Genomic DNA, 24,370 nt, shown 5'->3' with positions numbered 1-24,370 from the left:
TTTTACTGTTTTTTCAGCATATAGACCACATTAGACCAGGTCCAGCTTGAGAACCGCTACACTTAGACTCTTCAAATTTAGACTGAATTATTCTACAGAGCCTGTAGATTCATAAAAACATAGTCTCTGATTTGTGAAAACTTTATTCCATCCATCCATCCATCCATTTTCCTCCGCTTATCCGGGGCCGGGTCGCGGGGGCAGCAGGCGAAGCAGGTCGTTCCAAACGTCCCTCCCCCAGCGACACTTTCCAGCTCTTCCTGGGGGATCCCGAGGCGTTCCCAGGCCAGACGAGATATATAATCTCTCCAGCGAGTTCTGGGTCTGCCCCGGGGTCTCCTCCCAGACGGACGTGCTCGGAAAACCTCCAGAGGAAGTCTCCCTGGAGGCATCCGAATCAGGTGGCCAAACCACCTCAACTGGCTCCTTTCGATGCGAAGGAGCAGCGGCTCTACTCTGAGCTCCCTCCGGATGTCTGAGCTCCTCACCCTATCTCTAAGGCTGAGCCCAGCCACCCTACGGAGGAAGCTCATTTCGGCCGCTTGTATCCGCGATCTTGTTCTTTCGGTCACTACCCAAAGCTCATGACCATAGGTGAGGGTTGGAACGTAGATGGACTGGTAAATCGAGAGTTTCGCCTTACGGCTCAGCTCCCTCTTCACCACGACGGTTCGGTACAACGCCCGCATTACTGCTGACGCCGCACCAATCCGCCTGTCCATCTCCCGCTCCATTTTCCCATCACTCGTGAACAAGATCCCGAGATACTTAAACTCCTTCGCTTGGGGAAGCAACTCCCCCCCAACCCGGAGGAAACACTCCACCGGTTTCCGGCAGAGAACCATGGCCTCGGACTTGGAGGTGCTGATCCGCATCCCTGCCGCTTCACACTCGGCTGCAAACCGCTCCAGTGCGTGCCGGAGGTCACGGTCTGAGGATGCCAACAAAACCACATCATCTGCAAAAAGCAGCGAAGCGATCCTGAGGCTCCCAAACCGAAAACCCTCCCCACCACGACTGCGCCTTGAAATCCTGTCCATGAAAACCACAAACAGGATTGGAGACAAGGGGCAGCCCTGGCGGAGTCCAACACCCACCGGAAACGTGTCTGACTTAATGCCGAGTATGCGGACACAGCTCTCACTTTGGTTGTACAGGGACCGAACGGCCCGTAACAACGAGCCTCGGACCCCATACTCCCGCAGTGCCCCCCACAAAGCCCCTCGGGGGACACGGTCGTAGGCCTTCTCCAGATCTACAAAGCACATGTAGACTGGCAGGTCATACTCCCATGACCCCCTCAGCAGCTCCGCAAGGGTAAAGAGCTGGTCTGCTGTTCCACGACCGGGACGGAATCCGCATTGCTCCTCCTGAATCCGAGGTTCGACTATCGGTCGGATCCTCCCTTCCAGCACCCTAGAGTAAACTTTCCCGGGGAGGCTGAGAAGTGTGATACCGCGGTAGTTGGCACACACTCTCCGATCCCCCTTTTTAAAAATAGGGACCACCACCCCGGTCTGCCACTCCCCAGGTACTGTACCCGATGCCCACGCGACATTGCATAGACGTGTCAACCAAGACAGTCCAACAATGTCCAGAGCCTTCAGCATCTCAGGGCGAATCTCGTCCACACCTGGCGCCTTGCCACCGAGGAGCTTTTTAACTACCTCGGCGACCTCTGCCACGGATATGGACGCAGATACCCCCGAGTCTTCAGGCTCTGCCTCCTCCATAGAGGACGTGTTTACCGGGTTAAGGAGTTCCTCGAAGTGCTCTTTCCACCGCCCGACGATATCCCCAGTACGGGTCAACAGTTCTCCACCCCGACCATACACAGCCTGGGCGAAGCCCTGCTTCCCCTTCCTGAGGCGTCGAATGGTTTGCCAGAACTTCCCCGAGGTCGATCGAAAGTCCTTCTCCATGGCCTCCCCGAACTCCTCCCACACCCGAGTTTTAGCTTCCACCACTGCCGCAGCTGCCGCCCTTTTGGCCAGCCGGTACCTGTCAGCTGCTTCAGGAGACCCCCGAGCCAACCAGGCTCGATAAGTCTCCTTTTTCAGCCTGACGGCCTCCCTCACCGCTGGTGTCCACCAGCGGGTCCTTGGATTGCCGCCGCGACAGGCACCAGTGACCTTCAGACCACAGCTCCTAACAGCTGCTTCTGCAATGGAGGCTTTGAACATGGACCACTCAGAATCCATGTCCCCAACCTCCCCCGGGATGCAGGAGAAACTCTTCCGGAGGTGGGAGTTGAAAACCCTACGGACAGGGTCCTCCGCCAGACGTTCCCAGTTCACCCGCACTACACGTTTGGGTTTACCAGGTCTGTTGTGGAACTTTATTCTATTTGTGAAAATGCAGTAAATGCACATTTTACTGTTTTTTCAGCATATAGACCACATTAGACCAGGTCCAGGTCGAGAACCGCTACACGTAGACTCTTCAAATCTGGACTGAATTATTCTACAGAGCCTGTAGATTCATAAAAACATAGTCTCTGATTTGTGAAAACTTTATTCTATTTGTGAAAATGCAATAAATGCACATTTTACTGTTTTTTCAGCATATAGACCACATTAGACCAGGTCCAGCTTGAGAACCGCTACACTTAGACTCTTCAAATTTAGACTGAATTATTCTACAGAGCCTGTAGATTCATAAAAACACAGTCTCTGATTTGTGAAAACTTTATTCTATTTGTGAAAATGCAATAAATGCACATTTTACTGTTTTTTCAGCATATAGACCACATTAGACCAGGTCCAGGTCGAGAACCGCTACACGTAGACTCTTCAAATCTGGACTGAATTATTCTACAGAGCCTGTAGATTCATAAAAACATAGTCTCTGATTTGTGAAAATTTTATTCTATTTGTGAAAATGCAATAAATGCACTTTTAAAATAAAAGCATATCCACCTCAAAGCTAAGCGCTTGTTTTCATTACTGAAAAACCAAGCTCACCTCTCATGTTCTCATCCAGCTGCAGAGAAACACCGATGTCACAGATTTTCACCGTCTCAAAGTTGCCTTTGATGACCACATTGCATGACTTCATGTCGCCGTGCAGCAGCTTCTTCTCATTGTGCAGATACTGTAAAGACAAACAAACACAGCATTCCCACCCGTCAACAGTCGTTTGTGTTGATGTTGTTAAATCAAATTTGAAGATGGCAGATGCTGACAGAAGATGAAAATGTTTTGGGGAAAAAAACCAAAATACGTTGATCTGTAAGTCAAGAAGTTAAAACTAAAAGTTGAATTTAAGCTGAGCAACAATTTCAATACATAGAGCGACACGTGTGACGTTAATTCAATGTAATCTATGCGTTGGCAGCAGGTACACACGTGGACAAAATTGTTGGTACCCCTCAGTTAAAGAAGGAAAAACCCACAATTCTCACTGAAATCACTTGAAACTCACAAAAGTAACAATAAATAAAAATTTATTGAAAATTAAATAATCAAAAACAGCCATTACTTTTGAATTGTTGATTAACATAATTATTTAAAAAAACAAACTAATGAAACAGGCCTGGACAAAAATGATGGTACCTCTATAAAAGATTGAAAACTATTTGACCAGAGTGACATGATTAACTCAGGTGTGTCATTTAATTGACATCACAGGTGTTTCCAAACTCATAATCAGTCAGTCTGCCTATTTAAAGGGAGACAAGTAGTCACCCTGCTGTTTGGTGAAAAGGTGTGTACCACACTGAACATGGACAACAGAAAGCGAAGGAGAGAATTGTCCCAGGACATCCGAAAAAAAATTATAGACAAACATCTTAAAGGTAAAGGCTATAAGACCATCTCTAAACAGCTTGAAGTTCCTGTGACAACAGTGGCTCATATTATTCAGAAGTTCAAGACCCACGGGACAGTAGCCAACCTCCCTGGACGTGGCCGCAAGAGGAAAATTGATGACAAATTGAAGAGACGGATCGTTGGAATTGTATCCAAAGAGCCCAGAGCAACCTCCAAAGAAATTAAAGGTGAACTCCAAGGCCAAGGTACATCAGTGTCAGATCGCACCATTCGTCGTTGTTTGAGCCAAAGTGGACTTCATGGGAGACGACCAAGGAGGACACCACTGCTGAAAAAAACTCATAAAAAAGCGAGACTAGAATTTGCAAAAATGCATGTTGACAAGCCACAAAGCTTCTGGGAGAATGTCCTTTGGACAGATGAGACCAAACTGGAGCTTTTTGGTAAGGCACATCAACTCTATGTTCATAGACTCAAAAACCAAGCATACGAAGAAAAGAACACTGTCCCTACGGTGAAACATGGAGGAGGCTCAGTAATGTTTTGGGGCTGCTTTGCTGCATCTGGCACAGGGTGTCTTGAAAGTGTGCAAGGTAGGATGAAATCTGAAGACTATCAAGGCATTCTGGAGAGAAATGTGCTGCCTAGTGTCAGAAAGCTTGGTCTCAGTCGCAGGTCATGGGTCTTCCAACAGGACAACGATCCAAAACACACAGCCAAAAACACCCAAGAATGGCTGAGAGAAAAGCGTTGGACTATTCTAAAGTGGCCTTCTATGAGCCCAGATCTGAATCCCATTGAACATATGTGGAAGGAGCTGAAACATGCCATTTGGAGAAGACACCCATCAAACCTGAGACAACTGGAGCTGTTTGCTCATGAGGAGTGGGCCAAAATACCTGTTGACAGCTGCAGAACGCTCATTGACAAATACAGAAATCGTTTAATTGCAGTGATTGCCTCAAAAGGTTGTGCAACAAAATATTAAGTTATGGGTACCATCATTTTTGTCCAGCCCTATTTCATTAGTTTGTTTTTTTAAATAATTATGTTAATCAACAATTCAAAAGTGATGGCTGATTTTGATTATTTAATTTTCAATAAATTTTTATTTATTGTTACTTTTGTGAGTTTCAAGTGATTTCAGTGAGAATTGTGGGTTTTTCCTTCTTTAACTGAGGGGTACCAACAATTTTGTCCACGTGTGTAGATGAATCACCTGCAGGCTGCGGGCCACATGCAGCGCCACTTTCTCTATGTTGGCGGCAGGGAAAGCCTTCAGACTGTCCTTCCTCTTCTCTATCACATCATTGAGGGATTGCTCTCCTCCGTACTCCATGGCCAGACATTTGGAGCCGTCTTTAGCCGTGGCAAAGGCACGGAAACCTTAATGTTGAAGCAAGAAACACAGAATTACCACCAGAAATGTAACGCAGCATCACAAGCTGATTGACCTTGGCAGAATGTAATGGAATCAATGTGAAATAAGTCACATTTTATAACAACAGCCAACATGAGATGCGTCTTGGTGAGGAATGTCAAAAACGTACAAAATAGCCCTTGCTTTGAAGTTTGCCGTTTGCTGTCAAATTTATCTAAATTGCAAATTTGCCCACTTTTTGTTCTGTACATTTTAAAACCGATGAAACATATGAAAAAATAAAAACAAGTTGATAGTGAACTGTGGGATCCAGTAAAATGTCAAATACAACTATGTTACTATACTACCTGCTGTAATGAGACGTGAAATGTTGGGATGCCTTTGACAACAATCAGTCTACGGTGCGTACCTAAAATAAAGCATCGACTTGCTGCTCTAGTTAACCTTTTCTTGGACATTTAAGTCTGGAATTTACAATTTAATATAATACTATTTTGACATGGAAAAATAATATTTAAGGTGACTTCAGGAGCCTGCTAGCCTAGCCGCGCTAGACAACCCACAGCAACGAATTTAATTCTCTGCCAGGGTGGGTCTAGTTACCCTCCATAAGGCTCGAGGCTGGATGCTCCTAAAACTGGCCGGACCAATCACCATGAAGTGTAGAGTCAGAAGGCGGGCATAACTAATTTACGACAGAGGCGCGACGATTCTGACAGAAACAACCGGCGCACAATAAACAGTTATCTTTCGACTCGGCTTTGGCCACAGCCCTTAAAGATTTGAAGCTAAAATTCAACTTGAAAGATAAACAAAGGACGGCACTGAAGTGTTTCATTGAGAAGAAAGACGTATGTGGACTTATGCCGACGGGATATGGCAAATCCTTAATATACCAGTTGGCTCCGCTGGTTGGGAAGCTAATGGGACTTAGCCACAATCCGCCGGCGCTCGAGGAACTACGTCAGCCTATTCGTTGCGCTGATTGGTTGTATACCTACCCAATTGCTGCAGAGTGATTTGAAAGACAACCTTTTAGCCCGCCTCCCTCCCTGTCAAGCGGTCCTAGACCCTTGTGCCTTCAGAACATGGGTCTAGCAGGGCTAGGCTAGGGGCCTGCAGCACAAGGCCAAAATTAGTTAAGCTCTCTACATAAACTGCCTGAAGGTCTCATGTTCAATTGAGTGACTGTTTTTAGATTTATTGTTGCAGGTTTAACGTTGTGACAAGTTCGCTGTCCGTGGGTCCACTCAATACACACACACGCCTTGGTTGTCGAGGGAATATTGTTTATTACTTCACGATTCAATGTATACCACAGTCCGGTACGCAGCCTCCGCTGTCACCCAGTCCACGCAGCCTCCGCTGTCACTCAGTCCACGCAGCCTCCGCTGTCACCCAGTCCACGCAGCCTCCGCTGTCACCCAGTCCACGCAGCCTCCGCTGTCACCCAGTCCACGCAGCCTCCGCTGTCACTCAGTCCACGCAGCCTCCGCTGTCACTCAGTCCACGCAGCCTCCGCTGTCACTCAGTCCACGCAGCCTCCGCTGTCACTCAGTCCACGCAGCCTCCGCTGTCACTCAGTCCACGCAGCCTCCGCTGTCACTCAGTCCACGCAGCCTCCGCTGTCACTCAGTCCACGCAGCTTCCACTGTCTCTCCGCTGCTCCTCTCATCTCTGTCTGCCCGACTTTTTATCCTCCGCTCCGGCTGCTACTGCGGAGATAATCAGGTCAGCCGATTACCACCACCTGTGTCAATTACCTTGACGCTGCCTCCACACCTCTCTCTCCTGCAGCTGAGCTCTCCCACGCCCATCGCCACATATCCCCACCGCCCGACTTAGGCCGGGGAGCCATCCGGCCTAACCAACTCCCCCCACCGGCTCCAAGGAGCGGGAGAGGAAGTCAGCCACGGCCATCTGCGCCCCCGGCCTATGAATCACTGTGAACTTAAAAGGCTGTAGAGCTAGATACCACCGTGTGATTCGGGCGTTGGTATCCTTCATGCGATGGAGCCATTGGAGAGGGGCGTGGTCCGAACAGAGGGTGAATGGGCGTCCCAGGAGGTAGTAGCGCAGGGCCCCGACCGCTCACCTGATTGCCAGGCACTCTTTCTCTACCGTGCTGTAGCGAGCCTCCCTCTCAGACAACTTGCGGCTGATGTAAACTACAGGGCGGTCGACGCCCTGCACCTGCTGGGACAAAACGGCCCCCAGCCCTCTGTTCGACGCATCAGTCTGCAGGAAAAAGGGAGAGAGAAGTTAGGTGTGTAGAGGAGTGGCTCCCCACAGAGGGCCTGCTTTATTCTCTCAAACGCCCGCTGGCACTGCTCCGTCCACTGGACCGGATCTGAGGCACTCTTCCGGGTCAGGTCGGTCAAGGGGCTGGCCAGGTCCGAGAATTTAGGTATGAACCGCTGATAGTAGCCCGCCAGCCCCAGGAACCGCCGTACCTCTTTTTTGGACTTGGGCTGCGGACAGGCTGCGATCGCTGCTGTCTTATCCACCTGTGGGTGCACCTGCCCGCCGCCCAAGTGGTGACCCAGATACCGTACCTCCCTCCGTCCAACCGCGCACTTCTTCGGGTTGGCCGTCAGCCCCGCCTGTCTCAAGGACTCCAGCACCGCGGCCACCTGCCGCACATGCGCCGCCCAGCTGTTACTATGGATGATAACATCATCCAGGTAGGCGGCCGCATATGCTGCGTGCGGCCGCAGCACCTTGTCCATGAGACGCTGGAACGTGGCTGGGGCTCCGAACAACCCGAACGGAAGCGTCACGAATTGGTACAAACCGTACGGAGTGGAGAAGGCCGTTTTTTCCTTGGACTCCGGTGACAGGGGAATCTGCCAGTAGCCCTTGGTCAAATCCAGTGTGGTGAAGAAACGCGCAGTGCCCAGCCGATCCAGGAGCTCGTCGACCCTTGGCATGGGATAGGCATCAAATCGTGACACGTCATTCACCCTGCGGTAGTCCACACAGAACCGTATAGACCCATCCTTCTTGACGACAAGAACAATGGGGCTACACCAGGCACTGTTTGACTCTTCTATCACTCCCATCTCTAGCATTGCTTTCAATTCCTTCTGAACTAATTTTCTCTTATGTTCAGGCAGTCTGTAAGGTCGTGAAAAAACCCTCACGCCTCGGGGGGTCTCGATGTGGTGCTGTATGAGGTCTGTACGCCCTGGCAGGGGGGAAAACACGTCAGCAAACCGCTCCTGCAACATGGCAATGTCGGCTTTTTGGGACTGCGAGAGGTGGTTTTCAACGGGGAGTGAGGTGGAATTGCCCGGCTTTGGAACCTCAGGCCCTAACTCGTCTCTCTCTTCAACTACAGTCACCAAAGAAGCCGACTCCGCCTCTCTCCATGCTTTTAGGAGGTTGAGGTGGTAAACCTGTGTTGCTTCTCCCCTGTCAGAGCGTGCCACCTCATAATCCACCTCCCCTACTCGTCGTGTGACCACGAAGGGCCCTTGCCACTTGGCGAGTAATTTCGAGCTAGAAGATGGAAGTAATACAAGTACTTTTTCTCCCGGTGAAAATTGTCTGAGCTTTGCCCCTCTGTTGTACAGGCGTTGTTGTCGTTCCTGGGCCTTGAGCAAATTCTCACGTGAAAGCTGTCCCAGTGATTGGAGTTTTGCTCTAAGGTCCAGGACGTACTGTATTTCATTCTTACTTGGGCTTGGACCTTCCTCCCAGTTTTCTTTAACCAGGTCCAAAACCCCACGTGGCTTCCTGCCAAACAGCAGTTCAAAGGGAGAAAATCCCGTGGAGGCCTGGGGCACCTCCCGCACTGCAAACAACAGAGGGTCCAGCCATTTATCCCAATTGCTGCTCTCCTCGTGAATGAACTTACGAATCATGTTCTTCAAGGTCTTATTCAGACGCTCCACCAGACCATCGGTCTGTGGGTGGTACACACTTGTCCGAATAGACTTGATGCCCAATAATTCGTAAAGTTCCCGAAGTGTTCGTGACATAAACGAGGTGCCCTGGTCAGTCAGAATCTCTTTGGGGATTCCAACTCGGGAGATGACCTGAAACAGTGCTTGTGCAACACTCTTTGCAGAGATGGTGCGCAACGGCACTGCTTCGGGATATCGTGTTGCGTAATCCACTAGGACTAACACAAACCGATATCCTCGTGCGCTCCGGTGAAATGGCCCGATGAGGTCCATACCAATTCTTTCAAATGGAACCTCTATCAATGGTAATGGGTGCAAAGGCGGCCGTGGGATGGCCGGTTGGTTAACCAACTGGCATTCAGGACAAGACGCACACCACCGGCGTACGTCTTCCCGAATGCCAGGCCAATAGAATCGGGCCATGACCCGGTCGAGTGTTTTTCATACCCCATGTGACCAGCCATTGGGTTGAAATGTGCCGCCTGGAAAACTGTTTCCCGGCGGCCCCTTGGCACCAACAATTGGGTGGCTATATTCTGCGTCTGAGTGTCACGAGTCACTCTGTATAATCTGTCTCTGATTAATGAAAAGTGTGGATATGCAGGTGCTGTGCCCGGGTGCACCAACTGACCATCAATCTTTATCACTTGGTCGAAAGCTGAGCGCAGTGTGTCATCCCGAGACTGTTCCAGAGGAAGATCTTCCATGGGGTGTATGACAGGAACCCGCGGAGCCTCCTGACGAGGCCCCTCGGGATCCCCCTCCCCGTCTGCAGTGTCGGACAACCTCGCATCACCACTGAGCACAGCACACATATCACACGTCCCTACCGCTCGTGAACGCACTCCCACACATTTCCCCACTGCCCCCTGGAACCCAGGCCAATCCGTACCCAAAATAAGGGGGTGCGTAAGGCGGGAGCTAACCGCGGCCTTGATGATATGCTTTTTTCCCTTGAATCTAACTTCCACTGGCACAACAGGATATTTGTGAACATCCCCATGTACACACCTTATCCTCACCCAGGATGCCTCCACCAATGCCCCGGGTCGAACCAGGTTTTGGTGAATCAGGGACTGTCCACAGCCCAAATCCACCATAGCCCGATGTACACCCCCCTGGATCCTTACCGGAACGCTGTATGTCCTTCCCGGACCGGGAGAGGGTGCTGGCGTGCCGGCAACCCGAACCACCTGGCCGACCTCCATGAGCGGACACTCCCGTCGGAAGTGGCCAGGCTGCCCACACCGCCAGCACTCCTGTCCTGACGTTTGAGGAGCCCCCGGTGGGTTGGAAACAGCGTCAGCAGCAGCCGGAGCCTGGTGTGGAGGAGAAGCAAAAGAGAGGTTAGTACGGGGCACCGGAACCGGAGGCGTCAGTGAACGTGGCGCCGATGTCAGCGCAGCCAGGGTTTTCCTGCGTGGCGCTGGTGTCGGTCGCATTCCGGGAGGTGCCCGTCCTTGGCCTCCCGACTGGACCGCCAGGTGATCCTCGGCCAGCGTCACTGCTGCCCTCAGATCGGCCGGGCGATGATACCTCACCCAGTTGCTCGTCTCCCCTGGCAACCCCTCGATGAACTGCTCCACCACAATCTTCTCCAGAAGCCGACTCTCCTCCGCGGTCTCCCCCGGCAGCAGCCACCTGGTTGCCGCGTCCTTCACCTGCTGGGCAAACACAAACGAGCGGTCGCCCGCCCCCAGCCGAGCGCCCCGGAAACGGCGCCGGTGGTCCTCAGGAGAGAGGCCCGTCCTGTCCAGCACCGCCTTCCTGACATCAGCGAAATTCCTCCGGGCCGCCGCCGGCAGGCTGATCGCTGCCGTCTGGGCCTCCCCCGTCAGTAGGGGAAGCAGCCGCACCGCCCACTCCGCCTGCGGCCATCCACACGCCACCGCCGTGGCCTGGAACATGTCCAAAAACGACTGCGGGTCATCCTCCGCCGTCATCCTTTGCAGAGACAGCCCGGAGATGGAGGAGGAGGAGGAGGAGCCCGGCGATCCCCCCGGTCGAGACAACAGCTGCTCCAAGACGCGGGTCTGCCTCTCCGTCTGTTGGTGCAGCGCCTCCAGGTGCCGCCGATTCGCCGCTGCCTGGTCGGCGTGCATTGCCGCCAAGTCCCGGAGCATCTGGGCCAGCACAGCCACGGGCTGCACCGGCTCCGCCGGAGGCGCAGACATCCCCGTGTATCAAGTGCCGGTTGGGCGCCAATGTGACAAGTTCGCTGTCCGTGGGTCCACTCAATACACACACACGCCTTGGTTGTCGAGGGAATATTGTTTATTACTTCACGATTCAATGTATACCACAGTCCGGTACGCAGCCTCCGCTGTCACCCAGTCCACGCAGCCTCCGCTGTCACTCAGTCCACGCAGCTTCCACTGTCTCTCCGCTGCTCCTCTCATCTCTGTCTGCCCGACTTTTTATCCTCCGCTCCGGCTGCTACTGCGGAGATAATCAGGTCAGCCGATTACCACCACCTGTGTCAATTACCTTGACACTGCCTCCACGCACCCCTCCACACCTCTCTCTCCTGCAGCTGAGCTCTCCCACGCCCATCGCCACAAACGTGTCATTTGGTTTTAAAATACAGCTTCTTATAAATAGAGGGAGAGTTTATCAATAAATGAATACATACAGATAATAAGACACAATTTATTTGATTTCAGATTATTCCATTCTCTACAGGATGTTTAAGTGTTGATGCTTTTACATTCTTATTTCATAACTGCAGCTCAGGTACTGTGAAATATTACAACACTTAACATTAGAAATGCAACATTTCAGTCAGACAGACTTCATCAGGTACTGGTTACTTTTCTCTTCTTCTCTTGGGTCATTTCTATCTTGGAATCAGACGTCACTTAGTTTTACACTAAAGAACCTTAATATATCCCACACCTGTTCATGTCTTGGCCTTACTTTAACAAACAGAAATGATTTCAGGAGTTTCTACATCTGATTCTTGTCTTCTGATAGCAACATATTGTTTCCATTTAATCTGGCAAATATCACTTTTACTGTCGCTACTCACGGTCCGGACAGCGTCACATCTAATTGAAAATCATAGCTGACGGTAATCCAAGTGTTTGCAGAACCAGCTGACCACCAGCTCATTTATTCAAAATGGCAGATTTTTAGCTAGCTTCATTAAACATTCTCCTGATTGTCCTTCTTGCTCCACATTTCCATGTTTCTTTTTTTGCTAAGTAATAACTTCCCAGTGTAAAAGGGTAGAGAAAGAACTTCATCATATGGAGTCTCGTCTTACCAACAATGTTTGGGTGATTGATTCCCTTCAGGACTTCCGCCTCCTCATTGAGGCGCTGCTGGTAAACAGCCACCTGTTTGGCTGCACATTTACTGTTGATCTTCTTAACAGCCCAAGGTGACGCATTCAGCTTTTCCATCCTAGGATGGAAAAGCTGAGTAGATAATTTCTCGATCAGGCCCCCGTCTTTTAATTTGAAGTAGAAGAACTTCTCCAGGGTGTTGGCGGACTTGCAGTACTCGCTGTCTGGGGGGTTGTACTCACGACAGTTGGTGATGATCCGCTGCAGGTCGGCGATGAAAAGCTTCTTGGTCATGTAGTATCGGTTCTTCAGTCCCGTCATCGTCTTCAAGTCGATGGGGAAGCGAATGATCTCATAATAATCTGGAGCTTCTGATTTCTTCACCGGTTCCATAAAGGGCCAAGCGTCAGGATGAGTCTTTATCTACTCCAGCTTCCTCCCACAGTCCAAAAATATGCTGAGGTTAATTGATTACTCTAAATTGTTCGTCTGTATATGTAGCCCTGCGACAGACTGGCGACCTGTCCAGGGTGTCCTCTGCCTTCGTCCGAGTCAGCTGGGATAGGCTCCAGCACCCCCCGCGACCCGAGTGAGGATAAAGCGGTGTATAGAGAATGGAGGGATATTCATATCATTCATCTTGATTCAATGAACCATTCTGGACTCATGGCTGCTGCTTGGTGCTGGATTTCTTTACTCTGAGGGGCTACAAGACAAAGTTTCCCAGTTATGTGGCCTGGCATCATATTTTTATTTAAATGATATAATATTATGAGATATGCCACAAGGCAACACAATTCACTGACTTCATAATTAATTTGAACGGTGGTTTGAAAGCAAAGCTCAACATCTTGTTGTACCGTTTCATTGTCCTCATTTGTCGTTTCAAACCACGAGCTCGTTTTAGTGAAAAAGTCCACAGTGACAGCACATTTGGCTGCATGTGTTTCCAGAGCGTTCCTCTTTTTAATTCTTGCTTTCTTCGCGCCACTCTTGTTCATTTCTGTTTCGATCTTTCAAACACCTCTGACTGTGGAGAAGTTTTTTCCACTTAGATGCTGTTCTGACACAGAGCCAGCAGATGTCACTCTTCTGTCAAAGTGGTTCACTGCTTCATGAAGCTTCCATCTCACTTTCACTAAAGAAGTCACCATTGCCTAGACACGTGTGTAAATGCACATAGAGAACTGATGGTTTTTGCTGCTACGTGTGATGCTGCAGGTGTTTATTAAAGTCAGAGGAAATAGTCTGATAACCAGCAGGTGTGGGCAGAAAACAGGACTGCAAAATCCCAGAATTACATTCAGTGCAAACTGAGCATTATTGTTTCAAACATGAATCTAACACGTGTCAGATTTGAGGCACATTAGTATCTGGACTTGGCAGACATTAAAGGGAAACTTTAATGAGATTTGCTTTCTAGCGTCCTGAGATTTGGATACAGACCACAACAAAGAGCGATCGCCAGGTAATGTTGAGGTTTTCGTTCACTTCTCATCTCTAGTATGTTGTGGGACACTCATTGAGACTATCCGAGCCGGTCAGTGTGGGGAAAAAAGCACGTTAGGGCGGACTTTGATGCGGGGGGGGGGGCAAGTTGCCCATACTTTTCGCTAGCTGAGCTGCTAAGTTGCCTTCCTGGCTAAATACTGGAGCTGTGTCAAAAATTCATTTCTCCATCACTCACATGTATGAAATGATATATGAAAACAGACCCCAGGTTGAAAAAAACGAAGTTCCCCTTTAAGTCGATGTGTTATGTACTAGGTACCTGTTGGGGGCGCTGCGACCCCTAGACACAACCTGATCTACTCTGCCTGGGTGTCCTGGGTGATGGAGTGTGATGTTGAAAGAGCCGAAACAGTCCAGGAAGCATCACTGATGATGTGTTCAGGTTCATCGACTGTGTGTTGTATCTACTTCAGATGCGCTGCTTTGGATAAAAGCGTCTGATAAATGAAACTGTTGAATTGCAGTGAACAGCATACGACACAAGGGAGAACCAAAACAGGCAACAATGCATAATAGTTGGTTATGTTGCACAGCTCAGGTTGGAGCATCTCTAATTACTGACCACACACACACTGAGGATTTCAAATCTGCACTTTTCATTCTGGAACAATCTACAAGACCGAAACACTTAAACTGCTCCTCCTATTGTAACCAAATCTAACTTTTCTGCCTGGAACACATCCAGGGACTGAATGCATCCTGTAATCTAGGACAAGGATGCAGCATGAGCAGGGATTAATCAGAATAGAACAGAATAGCTACTTTATTGTCAACCGCAACAGACACTAGTTGGTGCACATTATGACTGAATTTCAGATACAATCTGTTAATGTTAGTGTATTTACTCCAAGTAAACACTCAACCAGCAGTATGTTCAAATACTGTGCAGTTTTAAGATGGAGTCCAGGTGTTTGTGAGAAACCAGTGGTTTGAAAGCACATTTTTTAAACTAATTTAGTTTGAGAACCATAACACATGCTCTCCAAAAATAAGTATAAAAGGAAGGGTGCATTATGTTACACTTTAAAACAAACAGAGTTCTGTTGTGTTCCTTTGTTTTTTATTTGAGGATCTCTCTTTTTGCAGTTGATCAGATCAACCATGTGGTCCCAGTGTGAAGGAAAAAAACTTCCTGTTGTTGGGAAGTTTTAAAAACCTTCTGGTTGGGTTGAGGGTAGAGAGGAAGGAGAGAACATGAAGACTTTGGAGGTCGCTGAGGCCGACAACAGCAGATCAGAAACATGCAGCTCCAGATCCAGAGAAACCTGCAGAGGACAAAACACAAAGTCAGTGACATACAAAGGTGGCGTCTAACTGTTTGAAGACATAAAGAGGAGAGGAGAGAGGAGAGAGGAATACATCATGTGAAATCCTCCAGCAGCCTGGGTTGGAAAATGAACATTTTGAGAAAAAACTGAGTGTAACAATGAGCTAAATGCAGTTAAAGCTGTCATTCACAGCATCTGCATGGATATTTAAGTCACCTGTTATAATGACTCTGTCTGTACTAAGACTAAATTAGTGAAGAACTCTGAAAATTCAGATAGAAACTCTGAGGGAGAGGCAGGTGGGAGATGAACAACTAACAGAACTTAGAGACATTACAAAGGTGAACTGCAGAGATGGTGCATTTTAGTGTTCAAAGTCACCTTTTCATTTGGTTATTGATCTGATCTTTCATAAGATCGGGGGTCTTGGAGAGATGGCTCTAAAGACAGCAAAAAGAGAGAAAACTTTAATTGACTCAGACAAATAATTACATCTGAGCTAAATGACTTCACATACTCATATTAACATTAAGTTTCTAATTAGCCAGTCTATTTGATAAACTTACCTTGTGTTAATTGCATGGTCTCACGAGTCATGCACTGGTCCTGGATCTGCCTCCCGTCATCTCTGGTCCATCCTGTCTGAATCTGCTTGATGTCGTTGAAGCACCAATTCTTTAAAAAAAAGAGAGAGAGATACAGATGTATTTTTCAATTGATTCTGACATCACTACATTTTGTCAGACTGTGATGTGCTACATACTAAATCCCTGCAGTGTCTGTTGGCTCATTCTTTCTTTTCACATTTAAATTACCAGTGCATCCGGTAAAATCTCAATAAAGTTTCTTCTCCTCACAGGGCGGTCGTCGTCTCTGGCTTCATCTCTGTTGGGGCTCGGTCACTCGTCTTCAAATCGTCTTTGGGGTCGTCCTTGTCTTGGTCTTGGGTCCCGAGATCATCAGTCTGAAAGAAATCAAAAAGAAAAAACGCGGCAGAATCTTGTCGACGTGTGTTATTGTTGAGATTTCAAAAATATTAGATATATGAATGCAAAGTCAAAATCCAAAACTCACCGTTTCATGCAGCAGCATTCACAGGGATCCTTACGTACCTCTCCTGGAAACTTCCCTCTGGCAGCGAGACTTTCACCCTCACACTACACTTACTATCTTAAATAACACATTTAACCACCCCTTTTAATCCCAGTGTGACTCTCCTGAACTGTGATCTTGTCACTGTGGACTCCACTGTGGGTCCAGGGTGGGATACAGACGCACATGTTGCTTCTCTGTGACATGCCGTCTGCATCCTGTTCACCTTCTGACAGAGCGGAGCTTCACTGTGAGGGGGGGCACCACAGGAGGTTTCCCACAATGCCCCCCAGATCCGCCCACACCTCTGACGGGCACCCTGACAAGAGTCCCACCGACAAGAACCGAGCTCAGACAGAATCACACAAAATACAGTCGAAGAAAATTCATCCAAATAAAGTTGGAATAGATCTGATCAGACATAATCACAAGAGATTCATTCAAATAAAAACTGACCAGATCACATCCAGAAAATCACACGTAGCTAAAATGTTTAAAACAAAACGGGGTAAATTTAATGAAATGAAAGGTTTGTGAACCTTCTTACCTGGAGGTTGGCTGGCAGGAAGTCCAGCAGCCCTCTTAGGTAAGGCAGGAGGCATCTGAGGAGAGAAACTCACACACTGGTTAGAAAAAAATGCTAAGAGAGGACCTCCTGCATGTTTGTCAGCATTCTGTATGTTTGTCAGGAGGTCCCTCAACAGAAAAACTTGGAGGGGAAGAAGAGTCCTCCGATATCCTGCAACTCCAAGGGAGGGGAGAAAAAGAAGGGTGAGAGGGGGAGGAGGGGGAGTAGATAGGAGAGAGGGGGGAAGGGAGAAAAAGAAGAGTTTTTTTTTTGTTTTGTTTTTTAGAAAAAGAAGAGTTTTTTTGAGAAAAAGAAGAGTTTTTTTAGAAAAATTTTTTCTTTTTTGAGAAATTTTTTTTAATTTTTTTTGAGAAAAAGAAGAGTTTTATTTTTTAGAAAAAGAAGAGGTTTTTTTTTTTTTTTTTTAGAAAAAGAAGAGTGAGAAGATCAGGAGGAGGAGGGGTTAGGAGAGAGAGGCCGAGGAATGGGAGAAGAAGAGCGAGAGGGGAGGAGGGACGAACGAGTGGGAGAAGAATGGGAGAATAAAAAGACTCAGAGGAGGAGAAGGAAGAGGAGGAGGAGGGGTCAGGAGAGACAGGCCGAGGAATGGGAGAAGAAGAGCGAGAGGGAGAGGAGGGACGAACGAGTGGGAGAAGAATGGGAGAAAAAAAAGAATCGGAGGAGGAGAAGGAGGACGAGGAGTCCTCAGGGAGGGACAGGTGAAGAGGAAAGGAAGGAGAGATGGGGGGAGGAGAAGGAGGAGGAGAGATGGAGTGAGGGAGGGCAGAAAAAGCAGAGCAAGAGGGGGAGGAGGGACAGGGTGGGAAGAGGAAAAGATGCAGGGAAAAAGAATAGAGGAGAGAGGAGAGAGGGGGGAAGAAGAGCGAGGACGCTTGGAGGGAGGGGGGGAGGAGGAAGAGGGAGGAAGAGGAGAGAGGAGAGGGGAGGGAGACAAGCGAGGACGCTTGGAGGGAGGGGGGGAGGAGGAGGGAGCGCATGGTGGAGGTGAGGGTGTGCTGTACCTTGGAGAGTCGCTGGGGTCCGACGTCCGCTGGAAACAGAAACAAAAACAACATTTCAACACAGACTCAGGAAACTGGAGCAAAGAGGTGAAGCTGCTCAAAGAGGGACGCTCAGGAGAACCTCAGAGGAACTCAGAGGAGAACATGTTGCTGCACCCCGAGTCTCTGATCGACTCCAGCTTCAGGGTTTCAGGAAGATGCTTCACATTTCTGCTCAGAGACTAATCCAGAAAGAAAACTTCTCAACTAAAATCCTCACTTTGTTTATCTTTAGTCAGCAGAGACTAAAAACTCACACAGCTCTGCAACGTCACAAACCAGCTCTCATGAATGCTCCTCGTTTTACTTCTCCATCATTTCACTTATTTTAACTCCAAATTCCATAAATACCATGCATCAAAATGCAAAACACTAAATCTGTTTTACAAAAATGATCTTTTAACAATAATAATACAGTAAACAACTGTGAATATAGATTAAAATATCTGTAAAGTATTTAAATTATAATACTATTAAAGTAGAACCAAAATAATAATTATTGTATTACAGATTATATTTTCTGAAATACTACTACTACTACTACTACATAATAATAATAATAATAATAATAATAATAATAATAATAATGTTTTACAAAATAAATACAGATATTTGCTGTTCTTTTTCACTTGGACAATACACTATTCCATTATTCTTTAACAATAATAATACAGTAAACCACTGTGAATATGGGTTAAAAAATAATGGAAACCACAGGAAACATCTGTGATGTATTTAAATAAAAATTATATTAAAATAACCGTAATAATAATCAACTCTGGCTTCCTCCCACAGTCCAAAAATATGCTGAGGTTAATTGATTACTCTAAATTGCCAGTGTCATCAGAGTATTTCTGAATGTGGCAGGACTCAGTGCTGTATTTGAAGTCAGATGTACACAGAGTGAATGGAGCCAGGACTGTTCCTTGTGCAGGCCCAGTACTACTCATTTCATACTGTTTGTCTGTATATGTAGCCCTGCGACAGACTGGCGACCTGTCCAGGGTGTCCCCTGCCTTCCCCCGAGTCAGCTGAGATCGGCTCCAGCACCCCCCGCGACCCGAGTGAGGATAAAGCGGTGTATAGAGAATTTTTAAGTAACCAATTAACCTCAGCATATTTTTGGACTGTGGGAGGAAGCCGGAGTGCCCGGAGAAAACCCACGCATGCACAGGGAGAACATGCAAACTACCATTAGCATTTACTATTTGATTTCCATCCCCAATGTACACATTTTTTTCTTGTAGCTAACAGCAAATATTTGTAAATTAACTATATTTTGCCGATTTAAATACAGTGAAAATAACATACATTTAGTGCCAATTGTTGTGAAATAATAATAACAATGATTAGTGTTTATAAAAATACATATTTTTGATGTGGATATTACACGTGCACGTTCTGACGTCGGGACGTTTCCCCTCGCGACGCTTCTTCAAATACTTCCATCGTCATGGTTACCAAAGATACACATTTCTTAGTGTTTTATGAAATATGGGCCAGTCGCCATCTTGCTTTTTAATTTCTGAAACCAAATTATACAGAACCGGGTATCTTCTTGCTGCAAGGCGAAAGTGCCAACCACTACTCCAATGTGCAGCCACATTGTGAAATAACAAATATCAATTTATAAAATGCAGATTTTTGACGTTTTTCATAGTGAACATGTAAATTATTCATTTTACTGGTCTCGGCACATTTAAATCAATATCCACATCATGATAAACTGAACGTTTGATCGGAAACCTTAAAAAGAGGCTCCGAGGACCTTCAATGCTTCACACACAACTGATCATATTTGGAACATTTTATGAGAAATGGACCAGCAGCCATTTTCCACCGAACTTTCCATGTTAAACTAGAAACGCACTCGGAGAGCGCAGACCTTCGCCAGGCCATCTGTTTGTCTGTCTGTTGTCTGTTAACATAACTCGAAAAGTCATGGACGGATTTTCACCATTTTTTACAGAATGCCCGGAAGCCCAAAGTAACAATCTATTAGATTTTGGAGGTGATCCGGATCACCGTCTGGATCCAGGATTTTTTTGAAGGACTGTACAATTTTGAGAGATGCCATCTCTCAAAATTGTACAGACGGTGATCCGGATCACCTCCAAAAACTAATCGATTGTTACTTTTGGCCTTCCGGGCATTCTGTAAAAATCTGGTGAAAATCCCTCCATGACTTTTTGAGTTATGCTGTTAATTATCAGACAAACTCCGATGATTACATAACCTCCTGGCGGAGGTAACAAAATAACAGTTTTATCTACACATTCTCCTGTACGGTTATACAGCAAAACACAGTGTTCAGAGAAGATCAGCTGATGAGAAAAGCATGAAAATAATTTTCTTACCTTCATGTTGACAGTCCAAATGCAAAATGGAAAGTTCGAACGTCAACAGGCCTTTTGTAGGTGCGCGTCACCTTCTGTTGCCATGATTTAAAAGATGCACTGTGCTTGACCAGTTCTGATCTGCAGCTAAAACAATCGTCCATGTTGTCCATTTCTGTTTCGCTTTTCCACGTATGCGCACGAGTTTCCATCGCCTGTCAGAGATGTGTGGAGCCTCAAAGCTACCTGAACCTTTTCTGACAAGATCCGCCTCTGATTGAAGCATCTTAGTGAGAACAAGATCCTGAAAAGCAAATTATTGCACGAAAATCATCTTATAGTCCTTCTAATAACACAGTTCAAGCAGTGCTGCGTAATTTTGTGCTTAATGGCCGCTTACCTTAATGAAATTCTCCTGGCAGCTCTGATGGATCTCGGGATTCATCCACAGAAGATTAAATACAAATAAATAAACCCTATAAACCCAGAATCATTGTGGAACAGAGACTGAATATCAGGGCCAGAGTGGGATTCATGTTCAGCCCTGGAGTTTCAGGCCCACTTTAGATCACGACCTATTAATGTGGGAATATTTATTTACTTTGATTTTCTTTATTTGCATGATTATTTGGTGTGTGGTTTCCTTATATTTTGTTGTGAAATTATTTGTTTGATTTCTGTGTTGGTTTGCCAAATTGCATGCCTTGTGTTGCTTTTCTTTGTATATTTCTTTTTTTTTTCTGGATGGGTTCAGGTCACGCCCACTGCCTGCCTGTGTGTGCCGGGAACAGAGACTGTGAACATTGGTTGAGCGCACCTGGTGCCAATCAGTTTGATTACGCAGGACAGAATCTGGGGCAATGACAGCAAACAAAAGAGATAATCAACAGCAGAGAGGGGGAGCCGCAGGGCGAGCGGCGGAGAGGCAGCGGTGAACGGCAGCACGACAGGCAACAGGGCAGAAGCGACGCTGAATGGCGGTGTGTAACGAGCAACATGGCAGACTACTAGGCTGAACAAGGGCGCACAGCACCGGCACCAAGCCAGGACGAACAGAGAGAGAGAGAGAGACGCACGGGAGCCACGAAGTGGGGCCAGTTTTGGAACGCACGGCGGTGCTCAACGAGTGTTTGCGCCATACTGGGCGGCTTAGATATAGCCGCTCAGACCCGGTGAGTCACCACACACGGGAGGGATACGCGTGGGTCCTTTACTGCTTTCCCCCACTGGCAGCTCCTCTCTTTGTCCCAGGCTCCAGAGCCTGTGTAATCGCGAGGAGCAGCGCCGTGGCCCCGGAGGACTGGAGAAGCTCCCCTGACCCCCCCCACCAAAGAAGAGGCCCCGCGTGACGAGTCCAGTGGTCACCAATTCCTTAGTGACTTTAAGAACTTTTAGTCTGCTAAATTTTTATTGTTAACACTTATTTGTAGACAAATTTACTGGAACGGAGTAAATTTTGTTTTATCCTCTGCTCACCTCTGGGTTAAGAACCTCTTTTAATCGGGTCCTCGTCCCTTACAAGGTGGCGTTGTCAGCTTTAATTGCTTCTTAATCCAAATTACCCAATTTAAATTCTATTTTAAAAGTTTTAATCTGAATCATACACCCCACTCGGCCTGACATTAATATTAAAATCATGTAACTACATGTTAAGTCTACAATAGCACACTTTTCTGTAAAGCCCTGTAATTCAGTGTATTTTTCTAAAATACTTCCAATTCAGTGCAAGTAAGGGTTGCTTCACAATGTGGATTTATTTCAACATAAGTGCACATCTCCAACATTATTTTTTTACAACACATACTTGTCAACAATATCAGAATCTCTATTCTGTTCAAATAAGTGTTCACAGATATTCAAACCTTAAAATTAATTAAAAGAAAAAATATAAACATTTCATTTTAAAGAAATAAAAATAAAATAAGTGTTGCAGTTTCTAATAACGCTATCGTCCATTTTTCCTCTGCAAGGAAACTGTTCCATCGCAACTTAAATTTCACAGAACATCAGTTAAAGGGCAAATCTCCAACACTACTCTTTACAACATCAGCATGTATGTATGTACATCCTGTGACTGAGGGCGAGCAAATTATCAAAACTATCAACCGACTCATCTTCATCTGTCTCATCCCTAACTTGTGGTTCAGGGTTCTGCTGCTGTGATCAGTCCCTGAGGAGACTCTCCTCCATAGACATAATAAAGAGGAGACGCTGCAGAGGTGTCTCTAACCAATCAAGAAATCACATCACAACTGTGATATCTGATAGGCTGCAACTCAACTGGGAAGCATCATCAATCGGCATAAATTTACCCATGATAAAAGGCTCAACTGGAGGGGACAATGGTTTTGCACATTTCTGCCGGATGCATATTTTGGACCATATGTTTTGGATATGTCATTACTCTGCATTCATTTTACTTCCAGCTGTCTCCAGAACTCTCTGTAGCAGATTAGATTCCTCTGAGGCAACTTTAATTCCCTTTCTGATTTTTGCAACTAATTACTTTGATCATTTTGCTTTTAACCTTTTCCAGAAAAGTGTGACAAACCCCTCCTCCTTGCGCTCAACTTTTAAAAAAAGAAAACTGTAAAGGACTCTCCATAAGCTTTGCATTTAAACAAACTGGCCTGACTGACCGTTTGAACCAGCGAGAAATGCACTGATACCACTTTTTCGGATCAAATACAAGTCCTTTTACAGGTCTATTTGCTTTCTGTGCAGGGCCGGCCCTCGGACTTTGGTGGCCCTAAGCAAGATTTTTTTGTGGCCCCAAAACATGCACAGGGCAACTACCAAATCACATGCTCAGCTTGTAATTGGGTTAAAACACACATGCACATGATTAACAGCAAATATTCAGCCCACTCCTGAACTTCCTTTTTGGAGCCATGATGCCATCTCTAGTGCTACTGCTTTTCCATCTGTGGCTTCTCCAGACCAGTGTAATCGATCAAGTTTGAAACGGTGCCGTGGTGTAACAGTAGCCTAACTTACGCACGAAGCATGGAGTCACCAACTGACTGCTGGTTTATTTTTTCTTTCCTGTATTTTTCCCGTATAGTTTTCTAATAAGCCAGTTTAAATTGATATGTTACCATGATGATTTATGTTTTATTGGAAGACAGACATGGGCATAACCACCATCTCAGAAGTGAGGGGGACAAATTTTTCAGAGCGATTTATCATTCTCTTACATTTAATTGCACCGTCCTTAGTGGCTAAAGAACCACATAATCCCTAACAGCCACAGTACAATACCAGGGGACCAACTAGGCTAGTTCTTTAAACTATAAAGTATAAAACTATAAAATCTAAAGTTTTAGTGGCCAAACTCTAGTTGAGTTGACAACAATGTCCCTTGAACATCTACTGGACGAGTAGCCAAAGGTGCCAAACACTGAACATGAAATGATCAGTACTGCCTGGTTTCTCCCTGCAATAGATATCTTATTTTCAGGAAGATATAATCTCTCCTTACCTGTAAAGACCCTACATCCTTGTCCCTGCTGCTGGCCTCTGATCCATCTCCTCCCTGACTCTGCCCTTTCTGTTATGGCAATAAACATAAAAAATGTGGTAAGAAAAATTCTGAAATAGCATTAGGAAGAGTAAAAATTGCAGTAGAATTTAACCTCAAAATCACTTTAACCCATAGATACATATTTTTTTCACCTCTGCAGACCCTGCATGGTCAACATTACTGCTGGCCGCCGCCTCTGGTCCATCTCCTGCCTGACTCTGCTCTTTGTTATGGAAATAATCATTAAAAAATCTGAAAATCAAAATTCTGAGATAGAATTTGAAAGAGAAGCAGTAAAAATAGTTGTAAATTTAACCACATTTATACCATAGATAGCCTTTTCTTTTTTCTCCTCCCTGACTCTCCTCTTTTGGGAGCAAAAGACTTAAATACATGGAGAGCAATTGTGAGCACATCTTCTGCCCAGAAATTAAAGAGGACTGGGTTTATTCCAAGAATAAACTAATTAGCAAGTAATGTAACAGAGGCAACCACATTTGAATTGTTAACTAGCTTAACATATTGATATATTGCCACATTTTACCTTGTCATCATTTAGCTAACAAGTCTAACATTGTTTGCATCCAACAAGTTCACACAACTTACACGGTTTGTTTGGAAAAAACTGTGTAAAGTTTTTTGCTTCTTGCTGGCTCTGGCTGGT

The 24,370-nt window shown here is 46.5% G+C and overlaps 1 protein-coding gene and 2 long non-coding RNA genes across 9 annotated transcripts in view; 1 reads left to right on the top strand and 2 right to left on the bottom strand.

Moving 5' to 3' along the window:
• Window positions 1-24,370, top strand: part of LOC127530367 (uncharacterized) — a 128,819-nt gene that overhangs the window by 16,177 nt on the left and 88,272 nt on the right. The gene's annotated exons all lie outside the window — the stretch shown is intronic.
• Window positions 1-24,370, bottom strand: part of LOC127530337 (lymphokine-activated killer T-cell-originated protein kinase homolog) — a 349,629-nt gene that overhangs the window by 262,873 nt on the left and 62,386 nt on the right. For 4 of the 7 annotated variants that reach the window (XM_051936983.1, XM_051936987.1, XM_051936981.1 and 1 more), the window contains one exon: window positions 12,325-12,464. In XM_051936983.1, coding sequence (XP_051792943.1) covers window positions 12,325-12,464 — 140 coding nt within the window. Of the gene's footprint in view, window positions 1-2,366; window positions 2,473-2,697; window positions 2,823-2,963; window positions 3,094-12,324; window positions 12,465-24,370 lie in introns of those variants that run through there. The other 3 variants (XM_051936986.1, XM_051936985.1, XM_051936982.1) reach the window with 3 other exon arrangements.
• LOC127530342 (uncharacterized) lies at window positions 14,598-17,081 on the bottom strand. Its single transcript, XR_007936914.1, has 4 exons — window positions 15,942-17,081; window positions 15,693-15,801; window positions 15,508-15,566; window positions 14,598-15,123 (listed from the first exon to the last, which is right to left on the bottom strand). It is a non-coding gene; the product is annotated as an uncharacterized LOC127530342 (long non-coding RNA).

The sequence above is a fragment of the Acanthochromis polyacanthus genome, chromosome 16, assembly GCF_021347895.1.
Source record: "Acanthochromis polyacanthus isolate Apoly-LR-REF ecotype Palm Island chromosome 16, KAUST_Apoly_ChrSc, whole genome shotgun sequence".
Lineage (NCBI taxonomy): Eukaryota > Metazoa > Chordata > Actinopteri > Pomacentridae > Acanthochromis > Acanthochromis polyacanthus.
The sequence above is the reverse complement of the archived record's forward strand: the minus strand, read 5'-3'. Positions and strand labels throughout refer to the sequence as shown.